At 42.1% G+C, this 23,622-nt stretch overlaps 1 protein-coding gene across 1 annotated transcript in view; it reads left to right on the forward strand.

Moving 5' to 3' along the window:
• EFCAB2 (EF-hand calcium binding domain 2) overlaps positions 1-23,622 on the forward strand; it is a 153,285-nt gene that overhangs the window by 102,250 nt on the left and 27,413 nt on the right. The window contains exon 3 of the mRNA XM_036931356.2: positions 3,111-3,183. Coding sequence (XP_036787251.2) covers positions 3,111-3,183 — 73 coding nt within the window. The remainder of the gene's footprint in view (positions 1-3,110; positions 3,184-23,622) is intronic.

The following is a 23,622-nucleotide window of genomic DNA, read 5'->3' on the forward strand; positions in this document are numbered from 1 at the left end:
GATACTAGTTTTTGTGGCTTTCCTATGGTACTGGGACCTTGGGGCTAATTCTGCCTTCAGGAAAAACAGTGAGGAGCAACACTATGCCAATGTGTCTGTGCCTGGAGGCAGGACAGCGCCTGTCCTCTGCACACTGCTCAGCTGCAGGGGTCCGAGCTGGGCTGCCAGACCTGGGCTCTGTGCAACAGGAGCTAGCAGGCGCCCCCTAGCATCTGTAGGTGGGCAGGTCTGGAGTAACTGCGTTCTTCAGGCCACTGTGGATTCACAGCCAGAAAATCTTTGCTTGTCTCATATCTGTCCAGAGTGTGTTTCAGGACTTGAGAGAAAGAAATGGCTTGATGCCTAGGGGACATCAGATAGGCTTTGTATTCTGTGATCCCCCTGGGCAAAGGGAGACGATGTAGCTAGATTGGCTCAATAGCTAGATAGGTGTAAGTTCTTCAGAGGGAGTGGGTGAGGGATAGAGGAGCATCCCCTAAGCCTGCAGGGGGACCACTACCCTTGCACTGGCGCAGGCCTCCAGGCGGGGCCCCATGGCCACTGGGCACCTGGCCCCGTCTCCCCCTCCTCAGGGAGCTCTGTTAACTGGGCCCTCATCAGTCTTCTCGGCTTGGCTCATTCCCACCACCATTAAAATATGCTCACATCTTTCTGGTCTTAAATTTAAAAAGATCTTCCCTGAGACCACATCCCCTCCAGACATCCCTCCTCCCCTTCACTCCATCCATCCCTCCTCCTTGGTGATGCAACCTGATTTCTTGCCCACCTTCCCCTGTAGCTCCCCTTGTCCAAATCCCAAGTGATGTCCTCCTCCACTAGTCTCGGCAGTCCTCAGGACCTACCCTGACCTCTTGGCAGCATTCCTCCCCAAGGATGACTCCTTTTTCCACCTCTGCTTAGCTTCCGTGACAGCCCATCTGTGGACTCTCGCTCATGCCCCCTCGTCTCCATGCAGTGTGCCTCCTCTTCCCTGTACTGTTGCTTCAGTGTGGGCACCTTGGGGCTCTTCCTGGTCATTCTTTTCCAGCCGGTCCACTCTTCTGCACGGGGCTCCTCTGCCACCATGGATTCATCACTGGACCCAAGTCTGGCCCAGATCTTCTCCAGTGCTCTCATCCTATAGGGGTCAAGCCCAGCATTTTTGTTTACCCCACTTACAAGCTAGCTAGTCAGCCTGTTGTTCTTCCATCTTCCATGGATGTTGGCAGAAGACATGAGACTCTTGGGTCAGCAACAAGGACTTCATTTAAATGTGGTTTAAAGTTTCTCAGGGAGGCACAAGGCAGGTTATTATGTTACTGACACAGAACAGTGTAATTCTGATTTTCTCTTCAGGTACCTCTGTTCTCAAAGTCTGGCATCAGCTGTTTCCTAGAAAAGCATTGTCCAAAAGGAGTATTACATATATAGCTAAAAATTTCTAGTAACAACATAAAAAAAAGTGAAAGAAAAACAGGTAAAATTAATGTCAGCAATGTTTTATTTAACCCAATATGTCTAAAATATTATTCCAACATGTAATCAATTTTAAAGTTATTAATGAGATGTTTTACATTTTTTTCATGCTAAGTTTTTGAAATCCGTGTGTATTGTACACTTGCAGCCCATTTCAATTCAGACTCGCCATGTTTCAGATGTGCAAGAGCCCAATGGAGGTGGTGGCTGCTGTACTGCCTGGCAGGCTGGAGTGGCCCCCTCCCCCAGAACAGGCCAGCTTTCAGGACTGTCCCCTCCTCTCTTTCCTAGCTTCTCCCTTCAAGTCAGTTAATGCAGGCTTTATTCTTGTCTCTTGGTTCTGGGTTCTCCCCTGTGCATAACACAAGCCTCCAAGGTTATGGAGGAGATGATCTGTGAATGTTGATTATCTGTGAATCGTATTTGTATCCCTACCTCATTAACTATTTATTCTAATGTACAGTAGCCAGTCTGACATTAGCCAGTTTCACGGATGAGACACCTGTAGGGACTGTTTGAGAGAATCTAGCCTTATGAAATGTATTTAGCTTCCAGTAATACTGTCAAGTTCAGATACTGTCTGGATGAGAGAATGGGCATGGGACACCGTGCGGAAGCCTGAGACTGAGGGGCAAGGCAGGTGTGCAGCAGAGCTGGGGAAAGGTGCTACATGGTTGTAGCTCTCAGTTGTTAGTAAGAGGTCACATCCTGCCTTCCACATTTATTGACAGGTTTTTCTCATAAGCTGATACTCATTCTGCAACCTCTTTAAGTGAAGAATTTAAATATTCTCATTTAAAATGTTTTCTCAATAAAATAGTAAATATAACACCACTAATATTATCCAGACTGGTAAAGGAATTAAAATATTCTAGTTAAGTGAAATTTAATTAACATTCAAATATTACAACTTTAATTTCAATCATTATAGGTGAAAATATTTAATAGCCTTTTACAAATCCCCTGTCTGAGCATCCAGAGAGTACTGAATGTCATTTATACTTTTCTTAGTATTAGGTTATTAGGGGGAGGGGAAGGAACTATATTTATCGAGTGACTAATCTGCCAAGAGCTGTGCTCCATATTAAGAGAGCTCAAACTGTTTGGGCCTTAGAGTGTTTCCAGCCTAGTTCTAAGTATTTCAAGGAAGACACTATGTTTTACCTACCAGGTAGGCCTCTGTATTCAGAGATTAACCTGCCCAGTTTAACAAGTTGCAGAACTAGGATTTGAACCCTAGAGGCCATGCTTCCAAGTACTCACCCCTAATGTAAACTTCACCACAAACCTCTTGGGTAGACATTATCCTCCCTGTTTTACAGATGTGGAAACCGAGGCTCAAAATGTTAATTAACGCAAAATCTGCTAGTAAGTGGCTAACATTTCTTTTTTTAACTCTCCCTTCTTTTCTTTTCTAGAACTTTCTGATTTTGGTCCAGGCAGGGCTTGCATTCGCTGATCAGTGCAAACACCTCTCTTCTCTGTCTGGTTCACTTGCTTGCTTTTTTCTTTCCCCAGGAAGTATCTTTTATCCTCATGAGGCAGTATTTATTGCGTGACTTTGTTAACTATGATACATCTGCTCTCAAATAACTTAGAGAAACATGCCTTTTCAGAGTTTATATTCTAAAACGATTGACTCCTTTTTTCCCTAGAGAGATTGGAACAATTATCAGGTCACTAGGATGCTGCCCTACTGAAGGAGAGCTACATGATCTGATTGCAGAGGTAAGTAGGCCTCAGAAAGTTTCACTAGGCAGACTCTCTGTGTGACTTGAGCTCCTATAATTAAAAAGCATTCTTACCTGAAACTAATAATGCCCCAAAATACTGAATGTGCTCAGAGGAAATATCAGAATAGCTGTGTGAATTAGCCAACCAAAAGTATCTGCAAAAATTAATATCGGATCTTGTAGAAATCAAGATGAGAATGTAACACAATGGAACGAGTAAAGACTCACCATAGGTACTACACTCTTTAAAGTTAGTTGAAGGAAGGCCAGTAGACACAGGAGACTGACTCTATGTAGAAAGAATTTTGACAGATGAAAGGAATATAATAAATGTCAGTTCAACAGTATAGAAGCACAAGAGGAGACTGAAAGGAATTTTTATTTGGGAAAATAAAACTAACTTTCAGAACGAGTAGTAAATATAGCAAAATAACAAGAACTAACTTGACATTGACTAAACATTCTAAAAATTGAAAAAGATGAGTAGCGCAAGACCAGAGACTTTCATGCCCTGTTTGGTTTTCCAGAAAAGTGTCTGGTCTAATTCAAGTGCAGCTTTCAGTTCAACAAAACAGAGGCCCGAAGGGAAAGAAGCTACCTGGGCAAGCAGCAGGAGAGGGATCTTCTCAGAATTGCTCATCTAGGATGTGGGTTTTGGTGGAAGCCAGGGATCAATAAAGAGAATATGGGCAAAGGGCAAGGAAGGGGGGTCATTTATTTCCATGCTCCTTGGACCCAGCACAGTACTTGCTTGTTCATCACTGCACGGAAGAGAAGGAATTGTGACTCTGGTGAGTGGCTTAAATGCCATATCAGTTGTCCATAATATTACCAACTTCAAAGTTTGCTTCAAAGATAAATGAAATAATGTATGAGAAGACATGTTTTGAATCCTGAAGTGCTATATAGAGTTAAGGAGAGGAACATTAGGAACCTCATTGCCTACATATTATCACCTTGGCAACTGGTTTTTCTTCTTTTTCCTCAAAGTATAGGTGATATTAGTTTCAGGTGTGCAACAGTGATTGGACATTTATATACATTACAAAATGCTCACCACAAGTGTAGTTACTGTCTCTGTATAGTTATTACAATATTATTGATTATATTCCTCATGCTGTACCTTTGATCTCCATGACTTACCTATTTTATAAATGGAAGCCTATACCTCCTCATCCCCTGACCTATTTTACCCATCCCCCACAACCCACTCCCTTCTAGCAATCACCAGTTTGTCTCCATGTATGAGTTCATTTCAGCATGTTTGTTTTGTTATTTAGATTCCACATATATGTGAAATCATATGGTGTTTGTCTTTCTCTATTTGACTTACTCATTTAGCATAACACCTATAGGTCTATCCATGTTGTCAGTGGCAAGATTATGTTCTTTTTTTATGAGTGAGTAATACTCCATTGTGCATATGTCCCACATCTTCTTTATCCATTCATCTACCGATGACCACTTTGGTTGCTTCCAGCCTAGCTGCTGTACATAAAGCTGCAATAAAAATAGGAATGCATGTATCTTTTCGAATTTTGTTTTCTTGGGTAAATACTCAAAAGTGGAATTACTGGGTTGTATGGTATTTCAATTTTAATTTTTTTGAAGAACCTGTTTCCCGTAGTGTTCCTATACTGTTTTCCATAGTGGCTGCACCATTTTATATTCCTACCAACAGTGCATGAAGGTTCCCTTTTCTCCACATCCTCACCAACACTTGTTATTTCTTTTTGATAGTGGCCATTCTGACTGTTTGAGGTAAAGCAGTATCAATTTTTCATAAGCATTTAAAAATAGTCAATAAAGTAGGAAATATTTACATTGTTTTTCTATTTGGTGATCTGATAAAGCTATTTTTATTCAAAGTAAGGGAAAAAATCCTTATTTTTCCTAATGTGGCCCTCAAATTAAAAAGAAAAGGTATTGATCTCTGCCTTAAAATGTTTATCAACAAAGCTAGAATTGGTGTGAGGAAAATGAAAGTTGACATTATGGAAGAGAGAGGAACTGGAAGGTGAATTTACAGTGAAATCATGATTACTGCATATAATTCAGTAGAGTAAGTGGAGCAGTAATGAAAAGTGCCTCAGGAAAATCAGAAAAGAAGAAGCTTTAGAGCCTGATTCTCTTACAGTTTGTTTGTTTGTTTTAATCTGTAGTAGGGGTCAGCAACTCCTGGGCCAGATCCAGCCCATCATCTGTTTTTTTTTATTAAAGTATCATTGATAAACAATCTTATGAAGGTTTCACATGAGCAACATTGATGGGACATATGGGTTGCTTCCATATCTTGGCTATTGTACATAGTGCAGCAAAAAACATAGGGGGTGTATGTCTTTTTGCATCAGGGGTATTGTTTTCTTAGGCTAAATTCTTAGGAGTGGAATTACTGGGTCAAATGGTATTTCTATTTTTAGTTTTTTGAGGAACCTCCATACTGCTTTCCACAATGGTTGAACCATTTTACATTCCCACCAACAGTGTAGGAGGGCTCCTCTTTCTCTGCATCCTCACCAGCACTTGCTGTTTCTGTCTTTTGGAAAGTGGCCATCCTTACTGGTGTGAGGTGATATCTCATTGTGGTTTTAATTCACATTTCCCTGATGATTAGTGATGTGGAGCATCTTTTCATGTGTCTTTTGGCCATTCAAATTTCTTTTTTGAAGGAGTGTCTGTTTAGATCCTCTGTCCATTTTTTAAGAGGTTATTTGTTTTTTGCGTGTTGAGGCATATGAGTTCTTTACATATTTTGGATGTTAACCCTTTATCGGATAAGTTGTTGACAAGTATATTCTCCCATACTGTAGGATGCCTTTTTGTTCTGCTGATAGTGTCCTTTGCTGTACAGAAGCTTTTTAGTTTGATGTAGTCCCACTTGTTAATTTTTTATTTTGTTTCCCTTGCCCAAGGAGATGTGCTCAGGAAAAAGTTGCTCATGTTTATATTCAAGAGATTTTTGACTCTGTTTTCTTCTATGAGTTTTATGGTTTCATGACTTACATTCAGGTCTTTAATCCATTTTGAGTTTACTTTTGTGTATGGAGTTAGACAGTAAACCAGTTTCATTCTCTTATATGTAGTTGTCCAGTTTTGCCAACACCACTTATTGAAGAACCTATCATTTCCCCATTGTATGTATATCCATGGCTCCTTTATTGCATATTAATTGGCCATATATGTGTGGGTTTCTATATGGGGTTTCTATTCTGTTCCATTGATCTATGGGTCTGTTCTTGTGCCAGTACCAAATTGTCTTGATTGCTGTGGCTTTGTAGTAGAGCTTGAAGTCAGGGAGCGTAATCCCCCCAGATTTGTTCTTATTTTTCAGTACTGTGTTGGCTATTCAGAGTCTGTTGTAGTTCCATATGAATTTTAGAACTGTTTGTTCTAGATGCTGTTGGTATTTAGATAGGGAATGCATTAAATCTGTATACTGCTTTAGGAAGGATGTACATTTTGACAATATTAATTCTTACTATCCATGAGCATGTGAAAGGATGTGAAAGGAAGGGAGCGACACACAGCAGCAATTCACTGGAGAATTCTGCTTTACTGGGGAAAGGTGCTGGGTTATATAGGAAGGGGCATGGGGTGATTGTAGTGTTACTTCTACGGGGCTGGTGGCTATTGGCTAGGTGCTGGGATTGGGAGTGGGGAGAGAGGTGATAGGTCTTTAGGTGGCGCCGTCGGGAACTGAGGATCCGGAATAGAAGCCGGAAGTTCGCCATCTTACTGGTGGGGGCCCTTCATTCCCCCCTTTCTCCTCTATGGGGTTGTGGATGTTGCTTTCTTTCTGACTGCTTCCTGCTGAACGGGGGCGGAGAAGGGAGTGAGGACTTGAGGATTGGGGGGAAAGGGTTGATAGGACTCCCCACAGTAAGGACGAGTAGATGTGGACTTCTTCAGGTTGGAAATCAATGAAGGTTCCTTGTAACTATAGGTCGAGGACTTGTTGATTCCAATGGTGCCAAGAGGATACGGGCGCCAGAAGCCAGGCATCTGCAGCCATTGTCTCCAGGAACAGTTTCCAGCGGAGAGAGGGGTCCATCTCAGCGTGTGGTGAGGAGGTCACGTGAGGGTGAGGGATCTTCTGTGGCTAAAAGCTGGTAGCTCCTGAGTAAAAGCTGGTTGAAAGTTTGATTAGAGATTTTTCCGACTTGGGATTTGATGAAGTTTATTATACAAGGTAAGAAGAGACAGGCGAGAAGAATGATTATTATAGGGCCTGCAATGGGCCAGAGCCAGGTAAGGAGGGGTTTGTTAGTATTGTAGAGAATGGGTTGGAATTGGAAGCAGAGTGGAGGCTGGAGGCAAGGTCGGTGAATTTGGTAATGTCAGTTTTCACAATGCCGGATTCATTGATGTAATAGCAGTACTCTTCTTGAAGGAAGATGCAGGTGCTGCCCTTTTCGGCTGTAAGCAGATCTAAGGCCCGCCGGTTTTGAAGGGTGACAAGAATGCAGGGTATATCGGAGTTGGGAGGTAGTGAGTTGAAAAGACTGCCATTACACCAAAAGAAGTGTCCTGGTTGAGTGAAAGTCTTAGAGCCGGAGGTAGGGGTGTAGATAGAGAGGCAGTGAAGTGCGCTGGAGGGGGGTGGAGCTGGGCCTACACAGTGGTGGATGGTGAGATTATCTGCGTATTCTGGTTCTCATAGGGATATGCTGCCAGGGGGCGGAGGGGTGGGGTTGTCCTTCTGCATGGAAGGACTAGTTGGAAATATTAAGGGGCACGGCGGCCAGCAATGGGCGCTGTAGTGATGCGCACAAGAAACAATTGGCAGTGTTGAGGGTGTGGTTGAGAAAGATGGTGGTGTCTTGAATAAGCTGTAACCAAGAGTAGGAGGAATAAGAAGATGAAGAAGTGCCGTCAAGAGTTTGGATAATGACTTTTTTGGAATGTCCGATATCTGATGCAACTTGAGAGATCTGGGAGTGAGAGGGAACATACTCTTGAGAGATATGAAGGGTACCGTGGAGGGTCGAGGACTCCTCATAGTAAACTGAGGCTGTGACCCCGGCGGCCCATCGAGAATCCCAGGGATCTGGGATTGATAAGGAGAATGAGCTGTTGGGGTATTTCATGAAACGGTTGGAGGAGTAATACTGTGGGTACTGGGAGTTACTCATGTAGTGAATGGTGCAAGACCAGTAGGGACATCCCCCGTAGGTGTCTTGCCATCACCTGCAATAGGCTTGTCTTTGGTCATAGAGGAAGCAGAGGTAGGGAGAATAAAGGTAGCTGCTAGTGAACACTTCGGTGGAGGGAGGAAAGTGGAGGTATAAAGGGTCAGAGCAGCCTTTCAGAGGGCAGTCTGATGTGGCAATGAGGACTGTAATTTTTGTTTGATGCTGTGTGTAAGTCTGTCTGACTTTGAATCACCATACAAAGGAGGCTGGGGTGGCAGGGAAGACAATAGGAATGAGGAGAAAAAGCAAGAGAGCGGTAAAGGAGGAAAAAGTCATGATTCGGGTATGGATGGCAAAGGGGGTGAATGGGATTTTGGAGGAAAGTAGACAGTAAGGTCAGGAGTCTGGAGGGAGGGAGAGTCTGTAAACTTTTGTAGGTTAAGAGATCTTTTAGGTGATGTGGGGACAGAATGGTAAGGGGTGCCCCGAATGTCAGTTTATGAGCTTCCTTCTGCAAGAGCTGTCCAGCGGCTAATGCCCATAGGCAGGGGGCCCATCCCCGAACTGTGGGGTCTAATTGCTTGGAAAGATAAGCTACTGGGGCAAAGGATGGGCTATAATATTGGCCTAGGACTCCTAGAGCTTGACTGGACCTCTCATGAATGTATAATGAGAAGGGCTTCAACAAATCAGGAAGATGGAGAGCTGGGGCTTCCACAAGGGCTTGACGGAGCTTAATGAAAGAGTGTCAGGGTGAGGAGGATAATGGTTCTTCAGGGGGGCCCTTGCAGAGGTCGTATAGGGGTATTGCCAACAGGGAGAAGTTAGGGATCTATGCTCTAAAATACTTAGCCAGGCCTAGAAAGGAAAGGATTTCTGTCTTGGTTTTGGGAACAGGCAGGTCAGAGAGGAGCCATTTTCTGTCTAAGGTAATGGACTTTCTTTGTTGAGATAGAAGAAATCCAAGGTAAGTGACAGAAGGGGAAGAGATTTGAGCTTTGACAGGGGATACCCGGTAACCTCTGGAAGCTAGAAGGTTAAGTAGGGAGGCAGTGTCAAGTTGAGACTGTTCCCACGAGGGACTGCAGAGTAGAACATCGTCCATGTATTGTAATAAGGTGGACTCGGAAGCCTTGTGGCAAAACTGTCCAAGTGAGTTGTTCAGAATGTCTTGTGTATGGGTCCGTCCAGGTGAAGGTGAAAAAATCTTGGGAGGAGGGGTCTTGGGAGGCCAAGGCAGGGCAGCGATAAAAGGGTGTATGGATTTGGGACTAAGGGATGGATAGGGACGATGGCCATGTTGATGAGGCGAAGGTCTTGGACGAGGCAGAAAGATCCGTTGGTTTTTTTTAATAGCTAATATGGGGGTATTAAACGGGGAGTGAGTGGGTCTGAGGTAATTTTTGTTTAAAAGATTTTGAATGATGGGTTGGAGGCCTATGAGGGCTGAAGTGGTTAGGGGGTATTGGGCCTGACAGATATACTGAGAGAGGTCACGTAATTTGATAGAGGCAGGAGGACATAGAGCCACGGAGGGGCTTGTAATGTCTTAAACTCTGGGATTTACAGGGTGTATGAGGGCGGAACTGGAGCTTTCATTGGATAGAGGGGGGTCGTCGGCCATGAGGGCCATTAGAAAGGGAGTACTGGGGGCTGTGGGAGTGGATATAGTTATGGAAACATGGGGGAGAGAAAGGATGTCCGGTCCTAGTAAGGGGATGGGACACTGGGGCATAACCAGGAAGGAGTGGGGGAAAGGTATGGGATTGTCTTGGATTGTGCATAAAAGGGGGCTGTTTAATGGGAAAATCTGTTTACCTCCTACCCCGACTATAGGAGTAATGGCAGGCATGGTAGGGCCCCGGTATTCCCGCAAGACTGAGAAGGTGGCTCCTGTGTCTAGGAGGAAGGAGATGGGGAGACCGTCTACTATTAGAGTAACCCTGGGCTCCTGTTTGGTGATGGAAATGGTCAGGCGAGAAGCTCCTGGGCCCCATCAATCTTCTTCTGCCAGCCCCACTATGGAGGGCTTAGGATGGGGGTTGTTCGTCCAGCCTCCCTTTCGGGTGGCTGGGCAATCAGACCCCCAGTGGGCCTTTTTGTGGCATCTGGGGCATGGGGTGATAGGAGTTCTGGGGGAGGGGCACGCCCTTGACCAATGTCCTTCTTGTCCGCACTTGAAACAAGCTCCTGGGGGGGCTTGTTTGTAGAAGGGCGCCCAGGTTGTGGTTTTATCAGCTGGGCCAACATTTGGAAATTGGCCTGATCAGCCTTTTGTTTACAGCATTCTTTCTCCTCCTCCCGGTTATGGAAGACTTTAAAGGCCACTGTTAGGATCTCAGTCTGTGGGGTAGCAGGGCCCTGTTCTAACTTTTTGAATTTAGCTTTAATGTCAGGGTAGCTTTGAGCCAGGAAGTATGTCATAAGGACATGTCTTCCGTCAGGCGTTTCTGGGTCCAGGCTGGTATACTGTAATAGGGCTTGAGTGAGTCTGTCTAAGAACTCGGAGGGAGCTTTTGAAAATTGATTATTTACGAGCTGCTTTTTTCAGGCCTGCTATTAAGCAGCAGGTGAAGATATCTCGAGAGCGGAGACTCATGGTGGTGTTATAATCCCAGTGTGGGTCTTGTTCGGGGACAGCGGTGGGGCCAGGGGGATAGGTGGGGTCAGTCCTGTGGGTTTCGGTGGCGTGCGTTTGAGCGAAGTCCCAAACTCGTCTATGCTCTTCAGGAGGGAGGGTATTGGCTAGGAGCATGAAAATGTCATGATGTGTGAGGCTGTATGACTGGAGGGTCTATTGAAACTCCCTGATATATGTTGTGGGATCAGTGGAAAAGGAACTTAGGCGTTTCTCAAGTTGGGCTAAATCTCCTAAGGAGAAAGGGACGTGAACGCGCATGATGCCTTTGGATTCTGCTACCTCCCGGAGGGGGGCGATAATTTTGGGAGGCCCTCGGGACCGAGTCTGAGGAGGACTGAAGGGTTCTGGCTCAGTCTGTGGGGCAGAAACAGGTGATGAGGGCAAAGACAGAGGAGGCTCTTGGAACTTACTTAGAGGGGGGCTGAAAGGCTCAGGCTTGAACTGCAAGGGGGTGAGGTGGGGGAGGAGATGGTGGTGGAGGAAGGGGGAGGGGTTGTTGTAGGAGAGGAGGGGGAAGGGAGTGAACAGGAGGCTTTTGCGGGGGAGACGGCTTGCAGGCTAGGAGAACTTGGGGGGGGGCGGGGGGAGGAGGCGGAAAGCTTCGGTATAGGGAATCTCCTTCCAGTTTTTCAGGCGCTGGCAGTAGTTAAAGAGATTGCGAGTGTTGTTAGGATCAAGAGTTCCCCCTGCAGGCCATTGGTTGTTATTGTCTAGGGGGTGTGTCGGCCAATTTTGGGAGCAGTATTTGCGGAGAAGTTTTGGTTTTATATCAGGCGTCAGGGAGAGGGTGGCTAGATGCTTGAGCAGGCATTCAAGAGGTGAACTTTCAGGGAGGGATGAGGAGGCTCCCATGGCTAAAGGACAGAGAAGGAGACAAACAGGGGAAGATGAACGGAGATCCTCGGACTGGGAACAGACCGCAAGGAGACAAAGGGCGTCCCCGATGATCCTTGGTGGTCTGCGGAAACTCGTATACGAGTCGGTTTCTTAGGAAGGGTGGGTCGTCACCCAGACTTCTCTAAGAAGGCAGAGTGCCGGAGTCCGAGGTACCTAGTACTAGGAGTTTTCGGCGGACGGAACGGATTTTGGCAGGCAGAACAGGAGGAAGTGGAAAAGGGAGCGTTCTCATCCACAAAGGAGTCACCTCATTTATGGCTGTTGGAGGAGGGGCCTGAGGGTCTGTTGCAGCTGTGAAGGCCTAAGGCAGAGTTTATGGCTGTTGGAGGGGGGGGCCTGAGGGTCTGCAGGAGCTGTGAAGGCCGGAGGCGGCAATTTATGGCTGTTGGAGGGGGGGCCTGAGGGTCTGCAGCAGCTGTGAAGGCCGGAGGCGGGGAGAGTTCCTTCTTCATCCCCGAGCGTCAGGGCCTTGTCGGACGATCACGGTCAATGGCGCTGCGATAGCTCGGGGAAGAGTGGCCCACTCTGGGAGAAAACTTACCTAAAGGCCAAAGAGGAGTGGTGAGTGTGAGGAGCCAGCGCCAGAAAAAGAGGACGAGGGCAAGCTGCTGCTGGTGTCAGGGGAAAGACGGGGCCCAGTTGGGGTGTCCCGTCTCCCGGGTTTTGGCACCAATGAAAGGAAGGGAGCAACACACAGCAGCAATTCACCGGAGAATTCCACTTTATTAGGGAAAGGTGCTGGGTTATATAGGAAGGGGCATGGGGTGATTGAGGTGTTACTTCTACGGGGCTGGTGGCTATTGGCTAGGTGCTGGGAGTGGGAGTGGGGAGAGAGGTGATAGGTCTTTAGGCGGCGCCGTCGGGAACTGAGGACCCGGAAGAGAAGCCGGAAGTTTGCCATCTTACTGGTGGGGGCCCTTCAGGATGTAGTTACATTTATTGGTGTCTTCTATAATTTTTTTCATGAGTGTCTTGTAGTTTCCAGAGTAAAGGTCTTTCACTTCCTTGGTTAGATTTATTCCTAGTATTTTATCCTTTTTGATGCAATTATAAATGGAGTTGTTTTCCTGATTTCTTTTTCTGGTAATTCGTTGTTAGTAAATAGGAGTGAAACAGATTTCTGTGTATTAATTTTGTATCCTGCAACTTTGCTGAATTGTTATTAGTTCTAGTAGTTTTCTCATGGAGTCTTTAGGGTTTTCTATGTATAATATTGTCATCTGCAAACAGCGAATTTAATTTCTTCCTTACCAATTTATATGCCTTTTATCTCTTCGTGTTGTCCGATTGTTGTGGCTAGGACCTCCACACCAAGTAAATTAAAAATACTGAAATCATACAAGATATGTTCTCTGATCTAAAATATGGAATTAAATTAGAGATCAGTTGAGAATAAGGTAACTAGGAAATGCTCAAATATTTGGAATTAAGCAATGTACTTCTAAATAATTAATGCATTGAAGTAGAAATCACAAGGAAAATTATAAAATATTTTTCCCTGAACATTAATGAAAATGCAACACATCAGACTTTGTGGTATGCAGAAAAAGCAGCACTTAGAGGACAGTATACAGCTTTAAGTGTTTATATTAGGAAAAACAAAGACCTAAAATTAATTTTCCAAATTGTAATCTTAAGGAGCTAGAAAAAGAATAGCAAAACCAATGAAGTTGAAGAAAGAAAATTATAAAGAGCAGAAATCAGTGAAATAGAATATGGACAGAGAAAACCACCAAAAGCAAAATACTAGTCTTTTAAAATAGAACTGATAAACTTCTAGTTTAGGTGATCAAGACATAAATTATGAATGTTAAGGTTAAAGGAGGGGTTATCATTATCCTTCAGACATTTTACAGTGATATAAGGAACATTATGAACAACTTTATGGCACTAAATATGGCAACTTAGATGAAATGGACAAATTCCCTGAGAGGCCCAAATTACCAAAAGTGACCCAAGGAAAAAATGAAGGATTTGAATAACCGTGTATCAACCACCAATGTTAAAATTATAGTTGAAAACTTTCCCAGAAAAAAACTGGGGCTGATGGGTTTACTGGTGAATTCTCTCAAACGTTTATGGGAGAAGTAGCACCAATTCTAACAAAACTCTTAACTCTTCTTGAAAATATTGCAGGAGGAATACTTTCCAACTCATTTTTTGAGGATAGTATTGCTCTGATATCCAACCCAGAATATCATTACAAGAAAAGAAGACTACACAACTTATCAACATAGATGCAAAAAATCCTTAATAAATATTACTAAATCAATTTCAACAATATGTTGAAAAGGATAATATATTATGAACAAGTGGGATTTATTCCAGGAATTTTAGGTTGGCTTAACATTAATCAGTATAATTTACTTCATTAATAGAATCATTCCAACAAACACAGAAAGAGCATTTGAAAAAAAACTCTACCCACTGAAAATAAAAACACTCAACAAACTAAGAATAAAAGAAAACTTCTCAAGACAGGGATGCCCACTCTCCCTACTGTTATTCAACATAGTACTGGAGGTCCTAGCCACGGCAATCAGACAAAACAAAGAAATACAAGGCATCCAGATTGGTAAAGAAGTCAAACTGTCATTATTTGCAGATGACATGGTATTGTGCATAAAAAACCCTGAGGAATCCACTCCAAAACTACTAGAACTAATATCAGAATTCAGCAAAGTTGCAGGATACAAAATTAACACACAGAAATCTGTCACATTCCTATACACTAACAATGAACTAGCAAAAACAGAAATCAGGAGAACAATTCCATTCACAAATGCATCAAAAAGAATAAAATACCTAGGAATAAACCTAACCAAGGAAGTGAAAGACCTATACCCTGAAAACTACAAGACACTCTTAAGAGAATTAAAGAGGACACCAACAAATGAAACTCATCCCATGCTCTTGGCTAGGAAGAATTAATATTGTCAAAATGGCCATCCTGCCTAAAGCAATCTACAGATTCAATGCAATCCCTATCAAAATATCAACAGCATTCTTCAACCAACTGGAACAAATAGTTTTAAAATTCATATGGAACCACAAAAGACCCCCAATAGCCAAAGTAATCCTGAGAAGGAAGAATAAAGCAGGGGGTATCTTGCTTCCCAACTTCAAGCTCTACTATAAAGCCACAGTAATTAAGACAATTTGGTACGGCACAAGAACAGACCCACAGACCAGTGGAACAGAATAGAAAGTCCAGATATTAACCCAAACAGATGTGGTCAATTAATGTATGATAAAGGAGCCATGGACATACAATGGGGAAATGACAGGTTCTTCAATAACTGGTGTTGGCAAAACTGGACAGCTACATGTAAGAGAATGAAACTGGATCATTGTCTAACCCCATACACAAAACTAAATTCGAAATGGATCAGAGTGTAAGTCATGAAACCATAAAACTCTTAGAAAAAAACACAGGCAAAAATCTCTTGGACATAAACATGAGAACTTTGTCATGAACATATCTCCCTGGGCAAGGAAAACAAAAGCAAAGATGAACAAGTGGGACTATATCAAGCTGAAAAGCTTCTGCACCACCAATAGAACAAAAAGGCATCCTACAGTATGGGAGAATATTTTCATAAACAACAGATCCAATGAAGGGTTAACATCCAAAATACATAAAGAGCTCACCCACATCAATGAAGAAAAAGCAAACAATTCAATTAAAAAATGGGCACAGGATGAACAGACAGTTCTCCAAAGAAGGAATTCAGATGGCCAACAGACACATGAAAGGATGCTCCACATCGCTAGTCATCAGAGAAATGCAAATTAAAACCACAGTGAGATATCACCTCACACCAGTAAGGATCACCACCATCCAAAAGACAAACAACAACAAATGTTGGCGAGGATGTGGAGAAAGGGGAACCCTCCTGCACTGCTGGTGGAAATGTAAACTAGTTCAACCATTGTGGAAAGCAGTATAGAGGTTCCTCAAAAAACTAAAAATAGAAATACCATTTGACCCAGGAATTCCACTCCTAGTAATTTACCCCAAGAATGCAGCAGCCCAGTTTGAAAAAGACATATGCACACCTATGTTTATTGCAGCACTATTTACAATAGCCAAGAAATGGAAGCAACCTAAGTGTCCATTGGTAGATGAATGGATAAAGAAGATGTGGTACATATACACAATGGAATATTATTCAGCCATAAGAAGAAAACAAATCCTACCATTCGCAACAACATGGATGGAGATAGAGGGTATTATGCTCGGTGAAATAAGCCAGGAGGAGAAAGACAAGTATCAAATGATTTCACTCATCTGTGGAGTATAAGAACAAAGAAAAAAAAAAAAACTGAAGGAACAAAACATCAGCAGACTCACAGAACCCAAGAGTGAACTAACAGTTACCAGAGGAAAAGGGACTGGGGAGGATGGGTGGGAAGGGAGGGATAAAGGGGGCAGAAATAAAAGGGGCACCGTGATTAGCATGTATAATGTGTATAGGGGGGCATGGCGAGGGCTGTACAACACAGAGAAGACAAGTAGTGATTCTACAGCATCTTACTACACTGATGGACAGTGACTGTAAGGGGGTATGTGGGGGGGACTTGGTGATGTGGGGAGTCTAGTAAACATAATGTTCCTCATGTATTTGTAGATTAATGATACCAAAAGAAAAAAAAAAGAAAGCTTCTCAACCTGACTAAGGGCATCTACAAAAAACCTAAACCTTACATACTCACTAATGAAAGGCCCAATGCTTTCCACCTAAAATCAAGACAAAGGCAAAGGTGCTTGTGTTCATCACTCCTATTTATCATTGTACTTGAAGTCCTAGCCAGTGCAATAACACTAGAAAAATAATAAAAGACAGTTTGGTAAAGGAAAAGCAAAGCTATCTCTGTTTCAGACAACATGATGGTTCTTACAGAAAATCCTAAGAAGTTTATCAAAAAGCTACTAAAACTTACATGTGAATTTAGTTAGGTCACAGGATACAAGGTCAACACACAAAATTAATTATACTTCTGTAAAATAGGAATGAAAAGAATTAGAAAAATTAAATTAAGTAAACAACACCATTTACAATAGCATACAAAGTGGAATGCTAATTTGACAAAAGATAAGCAAGACTTATACACTAAAAACAGCAAATGTAGTACAGGGAAATTAAGATCTAAATAAATGGATAGATGTACATGTTTGTGGACTGGAAAACAACATTGTTAAGATAGCAGTTCTCAAATTGATGTATAGATTGAATACATTTTCAACCGACATTATAGCAGGCTTTTTTAAAGAAATTTACAAGCACTTTCTGAAATTTGAATGAAAAAGCAAAGGACTCAGAGTAACCAGAATAATTTTGAAAAGGAAGGGCAAGTCTGGACTTACTCTACCAGATTGCAAGATTTACTATTAAGCTATAGCAATCAAGACAGTGTGATATTTGTGCACTGATAAATGTAGATCAATGGAACAGATTAGAGAATTCAGAATCAGAACCATATTTATACCTTTGAAAAAGGTGCCAAGGTAATTTATTGATAAAAAGATAATCATTTCAATAAATTGTGCTAGAGCAAATGAATGTCTGAATAGAAAGAAAACAAACTTAAGTACTTTTTTTCCATATATGAAAGTTAAGTTGAAATGGATCATAGACTTGAATATAGGAGCTTAAACAATGAAACTTCTAGAAGAAAAAAGAGAGAGGATTGTGTGATAGTGAGTTAGCCAAAGATTTCTTAGGACACAAAAAGCATGAATCATGAGAAAAACAATGATTAACCTCATCAATATTGAAAATAATTTCCCATCAAATGATAGTGTTAAAAGACAAACAAATGCAAGTCATAGAAGTACTGGATAAATATTGCAAATTATATTTGCAAATAATTTACTTGATATTGTATCCATAATATATGAACATGTGTTTCAGCTAATATTAAGAAAATCAACCCAATTTATAAAATAGCCAAAGATTTGAATAGACAGTTTGTAAAAAGTGAATATATGAATGACCAATAAACACATAAAAGATGATGACATCTGTAGTAATTGGAGATAACACCCACTAGGAAGGCTAACATTTAGAAGTCTGAAAATTAACTGCTGACAAGGATTTAGAGCAGCTAGAACTCTCATACATTGCTGGTAGAAAAACAAAATAAAATCACTTTGGAAAACAGTGTGTCATTATCTTACAAAAGATGAACATACACTTATACAACCCAGCAATCCCACATGTAACTATTTACCCAAGAAAAGTGAATGTTTTATGTCCATTGAAAGACTTATAAGCCAATGTCATTAATAGCACTAATCATAATAGCCAACAAACTAAAAGCAACCTAAATATTTATCAGCTGGGAAATGGATAAATAAATACTGTGGACTAGTACTCTACTCAGCAATAAAAAGGAACAAAATAGTGACATATGTATGGCATGAATGAATCTTAACAAGAATATGTTAAGTGAAGGGAGTCAAACATAAGAGACGTTATGATTTCATATATGCAAAATTGTAGAAAAGACAAAACCTAGTGTCAGAAAGCAGATTAGTGGTTGCTTGGGGCCAGGAATTAGAGGATGGGATTGAATGCAAAGGAGCATGAGTTAATTTTTGTAATGAAGGAAGTTTCTGTATCTTGATTGTGATGGTGGTTACCTGACTATAAAATTGCCAAAAGTAATTTAGACTAATTCTTTGAAATGAGTAAACTTATTGCATGTAAATTATACCACAGTAACACTGGGAGAAAACATAATAAAAGAATATCATGAACAACTTTTGCTACTTCTACAGTCAGTGGGTTTCATATCTGGATATGAAAATTGACTCAGTTTTAGGAACTAAAGGGGTCATGACTTTTTTGGTGGAGACCATCCTCAGCCACCTGCTCCTCCATTCTTGCCCTATTTGGGTTGGTAGATGTTAAACAGAATCCTTGTTGGCTACCCATATGTTTTGCTACCAACATATCATTCGCTGTTAACCACCTCTGCAATTTCCCTTGGCTCCGTCTTCAATCTCAATCGTCATTATGTGTGGCCTCTCAGCTTCTGTATTGAACAGCTCTGCCTGCCTTCTATTCCTTGGGGGCAACGGTGGGGTGACTGGCAGACCTGCCATGTATATTGACAAGTCCAGGTCTGTGTGTGCCTGTCATGGGCGTCCATGGCCCGCAGGTGAGAAAAACCACAGAATTTTCATGGGTGCTGCTGCCTTTCTCCTGAGTGAGCAGTGCATCCTCTGAGCCCTCTCCTGACTGAGGAGTGCATCCTCTGAGCCCTCCCACGGAGCATCATCCTCCCATGGGTTTTATGACTCATGATATATCCATTTCAGCCTCCTTTTATCAGCTTGGTTTTTCTGCTTCACTGGGTGCTGATAACAGTATATTCCAGGTATCTTAAGAACCACCCTAACAGCAAACTCCCCCTTATCCTTGCTGGAGTGGTCCTGAGAAAGTTGCCCAATGAATCTTATTTATTTCACCCCCCAGTCAAGCTCTCTCAATCAGTCTCAGCAGGCACTCTCTTAACTCCTTCTAGTTCATACTAGCTAATTCCTTTTGCTATTTCAGTCTCTTGCCACTCTTATCAGATCCAGCATCTTCCCAGCCAGGTTACTCTAGGATATAACCTGAGTATTCCTGTGAGGAGAGGAAATGGGGGCAGTTCCTGAAGGGCACCTGTTGCCTTGTTAGGGAGTCTACTGTGGCACAACAGAAGTGCTGCCTCCTTGGGTGGGGAGGGGTGATACCAGCCCAGAGGGTCGAGGGCATCTGTGCAGCCAACACCCTCAGGGGCCTCCTCTGGATATTTCCATCCCATGTTTCTGTGTGCTAGGTTCTTGCAACAAGGACTGACTAAATATTTGTCTTGGTTGTGAATTCTGACTTCATATCTTCTGTTTGAGGGATGTCAAACAGGGCCACAGGCCAAATCTTCCCAACAACCTGTTTTGCATAGCCTGTGAGTTTAGAAAGGTTATTACATTTTAAAGGTGTATAAAAATAGAGAAGAGATTGGCTTAAAAATAGTGGCATGAGAGGTGAGACAGAAACCTCCTCCCAAAACCACATATAATATGAAAATATAGCAAATACAACTAATCCTGAAAGAGCAACAGGAAAGAAGGCTGTGACAGATTGCCTATATCTGGGGAAAAGAGCAGACCTCATGGAAAGGGTAGAGTACCAAACCCACAATCTGGTAGGACCAAAGCCCTTTCCCCATTCAGGCTCACCAGCGGGAGGAAGAGAAATGGAGTGGGAAGGGTGTGGAGGCCTAGGACTGCTAAACACCCAGCCATGGTGCTTTGGACATTAGTGGGGTTGGAAAGCTAAGATAGGCAGAATACTTGAAGAGACTGAGATTCAGCTGCTTGTGGAGAACAGGAACCCACAACTGGCCACTCTGGGACAAAAGAAAGGCAGGCACTCTGAGAGACTTTCTAACAGTGAAAAGGCTGCTAAAGGGGCAAGGATTGCAAAGAGCTTGCTGCTCAGGAGAAAGGACAGGTGGACAAAATTATCCTGGAGAACTCAGCCCAGCAGGTTGGGAATTTTCAGGAGCTTCAGATGCTCCATCCCCCTGGCTGGCAACGCAGTTCCAAGGCCCCCCACCATGATATGCAGCCTGCCGTTCCTTCCTCCTGGCAGGCACTGGCTCACAAACCTGATGCCACTGCCATTGTGACAGGTCAGCCAGAGGGCAGCCCTGCCCATGGCAGTTACAAGGGTATAGCATAGTGGCTCCCCCCTGTGTGCTCAGCCAATGGCCCTGGCAGTGGAGGCAGGCACTGCAGCCAGGGAGCAGGAAAGAGCTCTTTCCTCCTGGCAGGCACCAGCCCCACTTGCCTGCAACCCCTGCCATCACTCCAGGGACTGAGCAGCTCCAGAGAATAGAGCTTCTGTTCACTAGAGGGCACTGCCAACACCAAGTAAATTTTACAAAAATGAAACATCAAAGAACCTGATTCAACCCAAAATCTCACAAACACCAGAAAGAGGGCCAAGTGAAACTGAAGTCACCGATCTTCCTGAAAAAGATTTGAAAATAAAAATCATAAATGTGCTAAGGGAGCTAAAGAAAAATATTCAAGACCTCAGGGAGGAATTAAAGAATGAGATACAAACATTGAAGAATACAGTATCTGAAATGAAACATACAATGGAGAGATTTAAAAGCAGATTGGATGAAGTGGAGGAGATGGTAAATGAAATAGAAATTAGAGAACAGGAATACAAAGAAGCTGAGGCACAGAGAGAAAAAAGGATCTCTAGGAAGGAAAGAATATTAGGAGAACTGTGAGACCAATCCAAATGGAACAATACTCGCATTATAGGGGTACCAGAAGAAGAGAAGAAAAGTGATAGCAAGTGTCTTTGAGGATGTAATTGATGAAAAAATACCCCATTTTGGGGAAGGAGATAGTCTTTCAGGCCACGAAGGTGCACAGATATCCCAACACATGGGACCTAAGGAGGACAACACCAAGACATATAATTGAAGTGGCAAACATCAAGGGTAAGGACAGAGCAATTAAAGCATCCAGAGAGAGAGAAAAGACCACCTACAAAGGAAAACCCACCAGGTTATCATCAGACTTCTCAACAGAAACAGGCCAGAAAGGAGTGGCATGATATATTTAATGCATGATATATTTAATCCTCTATCTGGCAGGATTATCATTTAAATTTGAGGGAGGGATAAAACATTTCCAGATAAGCAAAAGTTGAGAGAATTTACCTCCCCTAAACTGTCTCTACAGTGCATTTTGGAGGGACTGCTATAGATGGAGTGCTCCTAAGGCTAAATAGCTGTAACCAGAGGAAATAAAATGACAGTAAAGGAAGCAAACCAATTAATTACAAAGTAAATGAAAAATTAAATCAACTACCCACAAAGTCAATCAAGGGATACACAAAGAGTACTGAATATAATACCTAATATATAAAGAATAGGGGAAGAAGAAAAACAAGGGAAAAAACCCCCAGAATCTTTTGATTGTGTTTATAATAATGTACTAAGTGAGTTAAGTTAGACTGCTAGGTAGTAAAGAAGCTGCCCTTGAACCTTTGGTAACCATGAATTTAAAGCCTGCAGTAGCGATAAGTACATATCTATCGATAATCACCCTAAATGTAAATGGACTGAATACACCAATCAAAAGACACAGAGTTACAAAATGGATAAAAAAACAAGATGCATCTATATGCTACTACCAGAGTCTCACTCTGAACCCAAAGACATAACACAGACTAAAAGTGAAGGGATGGAAAAAGATATTTCATGGAAATAATAGGGAGAAAAAAGCAGGAGTTGAACTACTGGCATCAGACAAAATAGACTTAAAACAAAGAAAGTAACATGAGACAAAGAAGGACATTACATAAAGATAAAGGGGTCAGTCCAACAGGAGGTTATAACCATTACAAATATCCATGTACCCAACTCAGGAGCACCTACATATCTGAAACAAGTACTAACAGAATTAAAGGGGGAAATAGAATCCAATGCACTCATTTTAGGAGACTTCAACACACCACTCACTCTAACAGACAGATCAACCAGACAGAAAATAAGGAGACAGAGGCACTGAACAATACATTAGAATGGATGAACATGACAGACATCTATAGAACACTCCACTCAAAAGCAGCAGGATACACATTCTTCTCAAGTGCACATGGAACATTTTCAAGAATAGATCATATACTAGACCACAAAAAGAGCCTTAGTAAATTCAGAAGGATTGAAATTGTGCCACCCAGCTTCTCAAACCACAAAGGTATGAAACTAGAAATAAATTATGCAAAGAAAACAAGCCCACAAACACATGGAGGCTTAACAACATGCTCCTAAATAATCAATGGATCAATGACTAAATAAAAACAGAGATCACACAGTATATGGAGACAAATGAAAAAAACACCACCAAAAAAATCTGTGGGATGCAGCAAAGGCTGAGCTAAGAGGGAAGTTTATAGCAATACAGGCAGGCTTACCTCAAGAAAGAAGAACAACCCCAGATAAACAGTGTAAACTCACAATTAATGAAGCTAGAAAAAGAAGAACAAATGAAGGCCAAAGTCAGTAGAAGGAGAGACATAATCAAGATAAGAACAGACATAAATAAAATTGAGAAGAGTAAAACAATAGAAAGAATCAATGATACCAGGAGCTGGTTCTTTGAGAAAATTAACAAAATAGATAACCCCCTAGCCAGACTTATCAAGAAAAAAAGAGAGTATACACACATAAACAGAATCAGAAATAAGAAAGGAAAAATCACTACAGACACCAAAGAAATACAAAGAATTACTAGAGAATACTATGAAAAATTATATGCTAACAAACTGGATAACCTAGAGGAAATGGACAACTTTCAAGAAAAATACAACCTTCAAAGGCTGACCCAGGAAGAAACAGAAAATATGAACAGACTAATTACCAGCAATGAAATTGAATTGGTGATAAAAAAAAACTACCTAAGAGAAAAACTCCTGGACCAGATGGCTTCACCACTGAATTTTATCAAGCATTTAATGAAGACTTAATACCCATCCTCTGTAAAGTTTTCTAAAAAGTAGAAGAGGGAATATTTCCAAACTCATTCTGTGAGGCCAAAATCACTCTAATACCCAAACCAGGCAAAAAGACACCACAAAAAAAGAATATTTGCAGACCAATAACCCTGATGAACATAGAAGCAAAAATACTCAACAAAATATTAGCAAACTGAATGCAAAAATACATCAAAAAGATCATCCATCAT

Source organism: Manis pentadactyla, chromosome 9 (assembly GCF_030020395.1).
Source record: "Manis pentadactyla isolate mManPen7 chromosome 9, mManPen7.hap1, whole genome shotgun sequence".
Lineage (NCBI taxonomy): Eukaryota > Metazoa > Chordata > Mammalia > Pholidota > Manidae > Manis > Manis pentadactyla.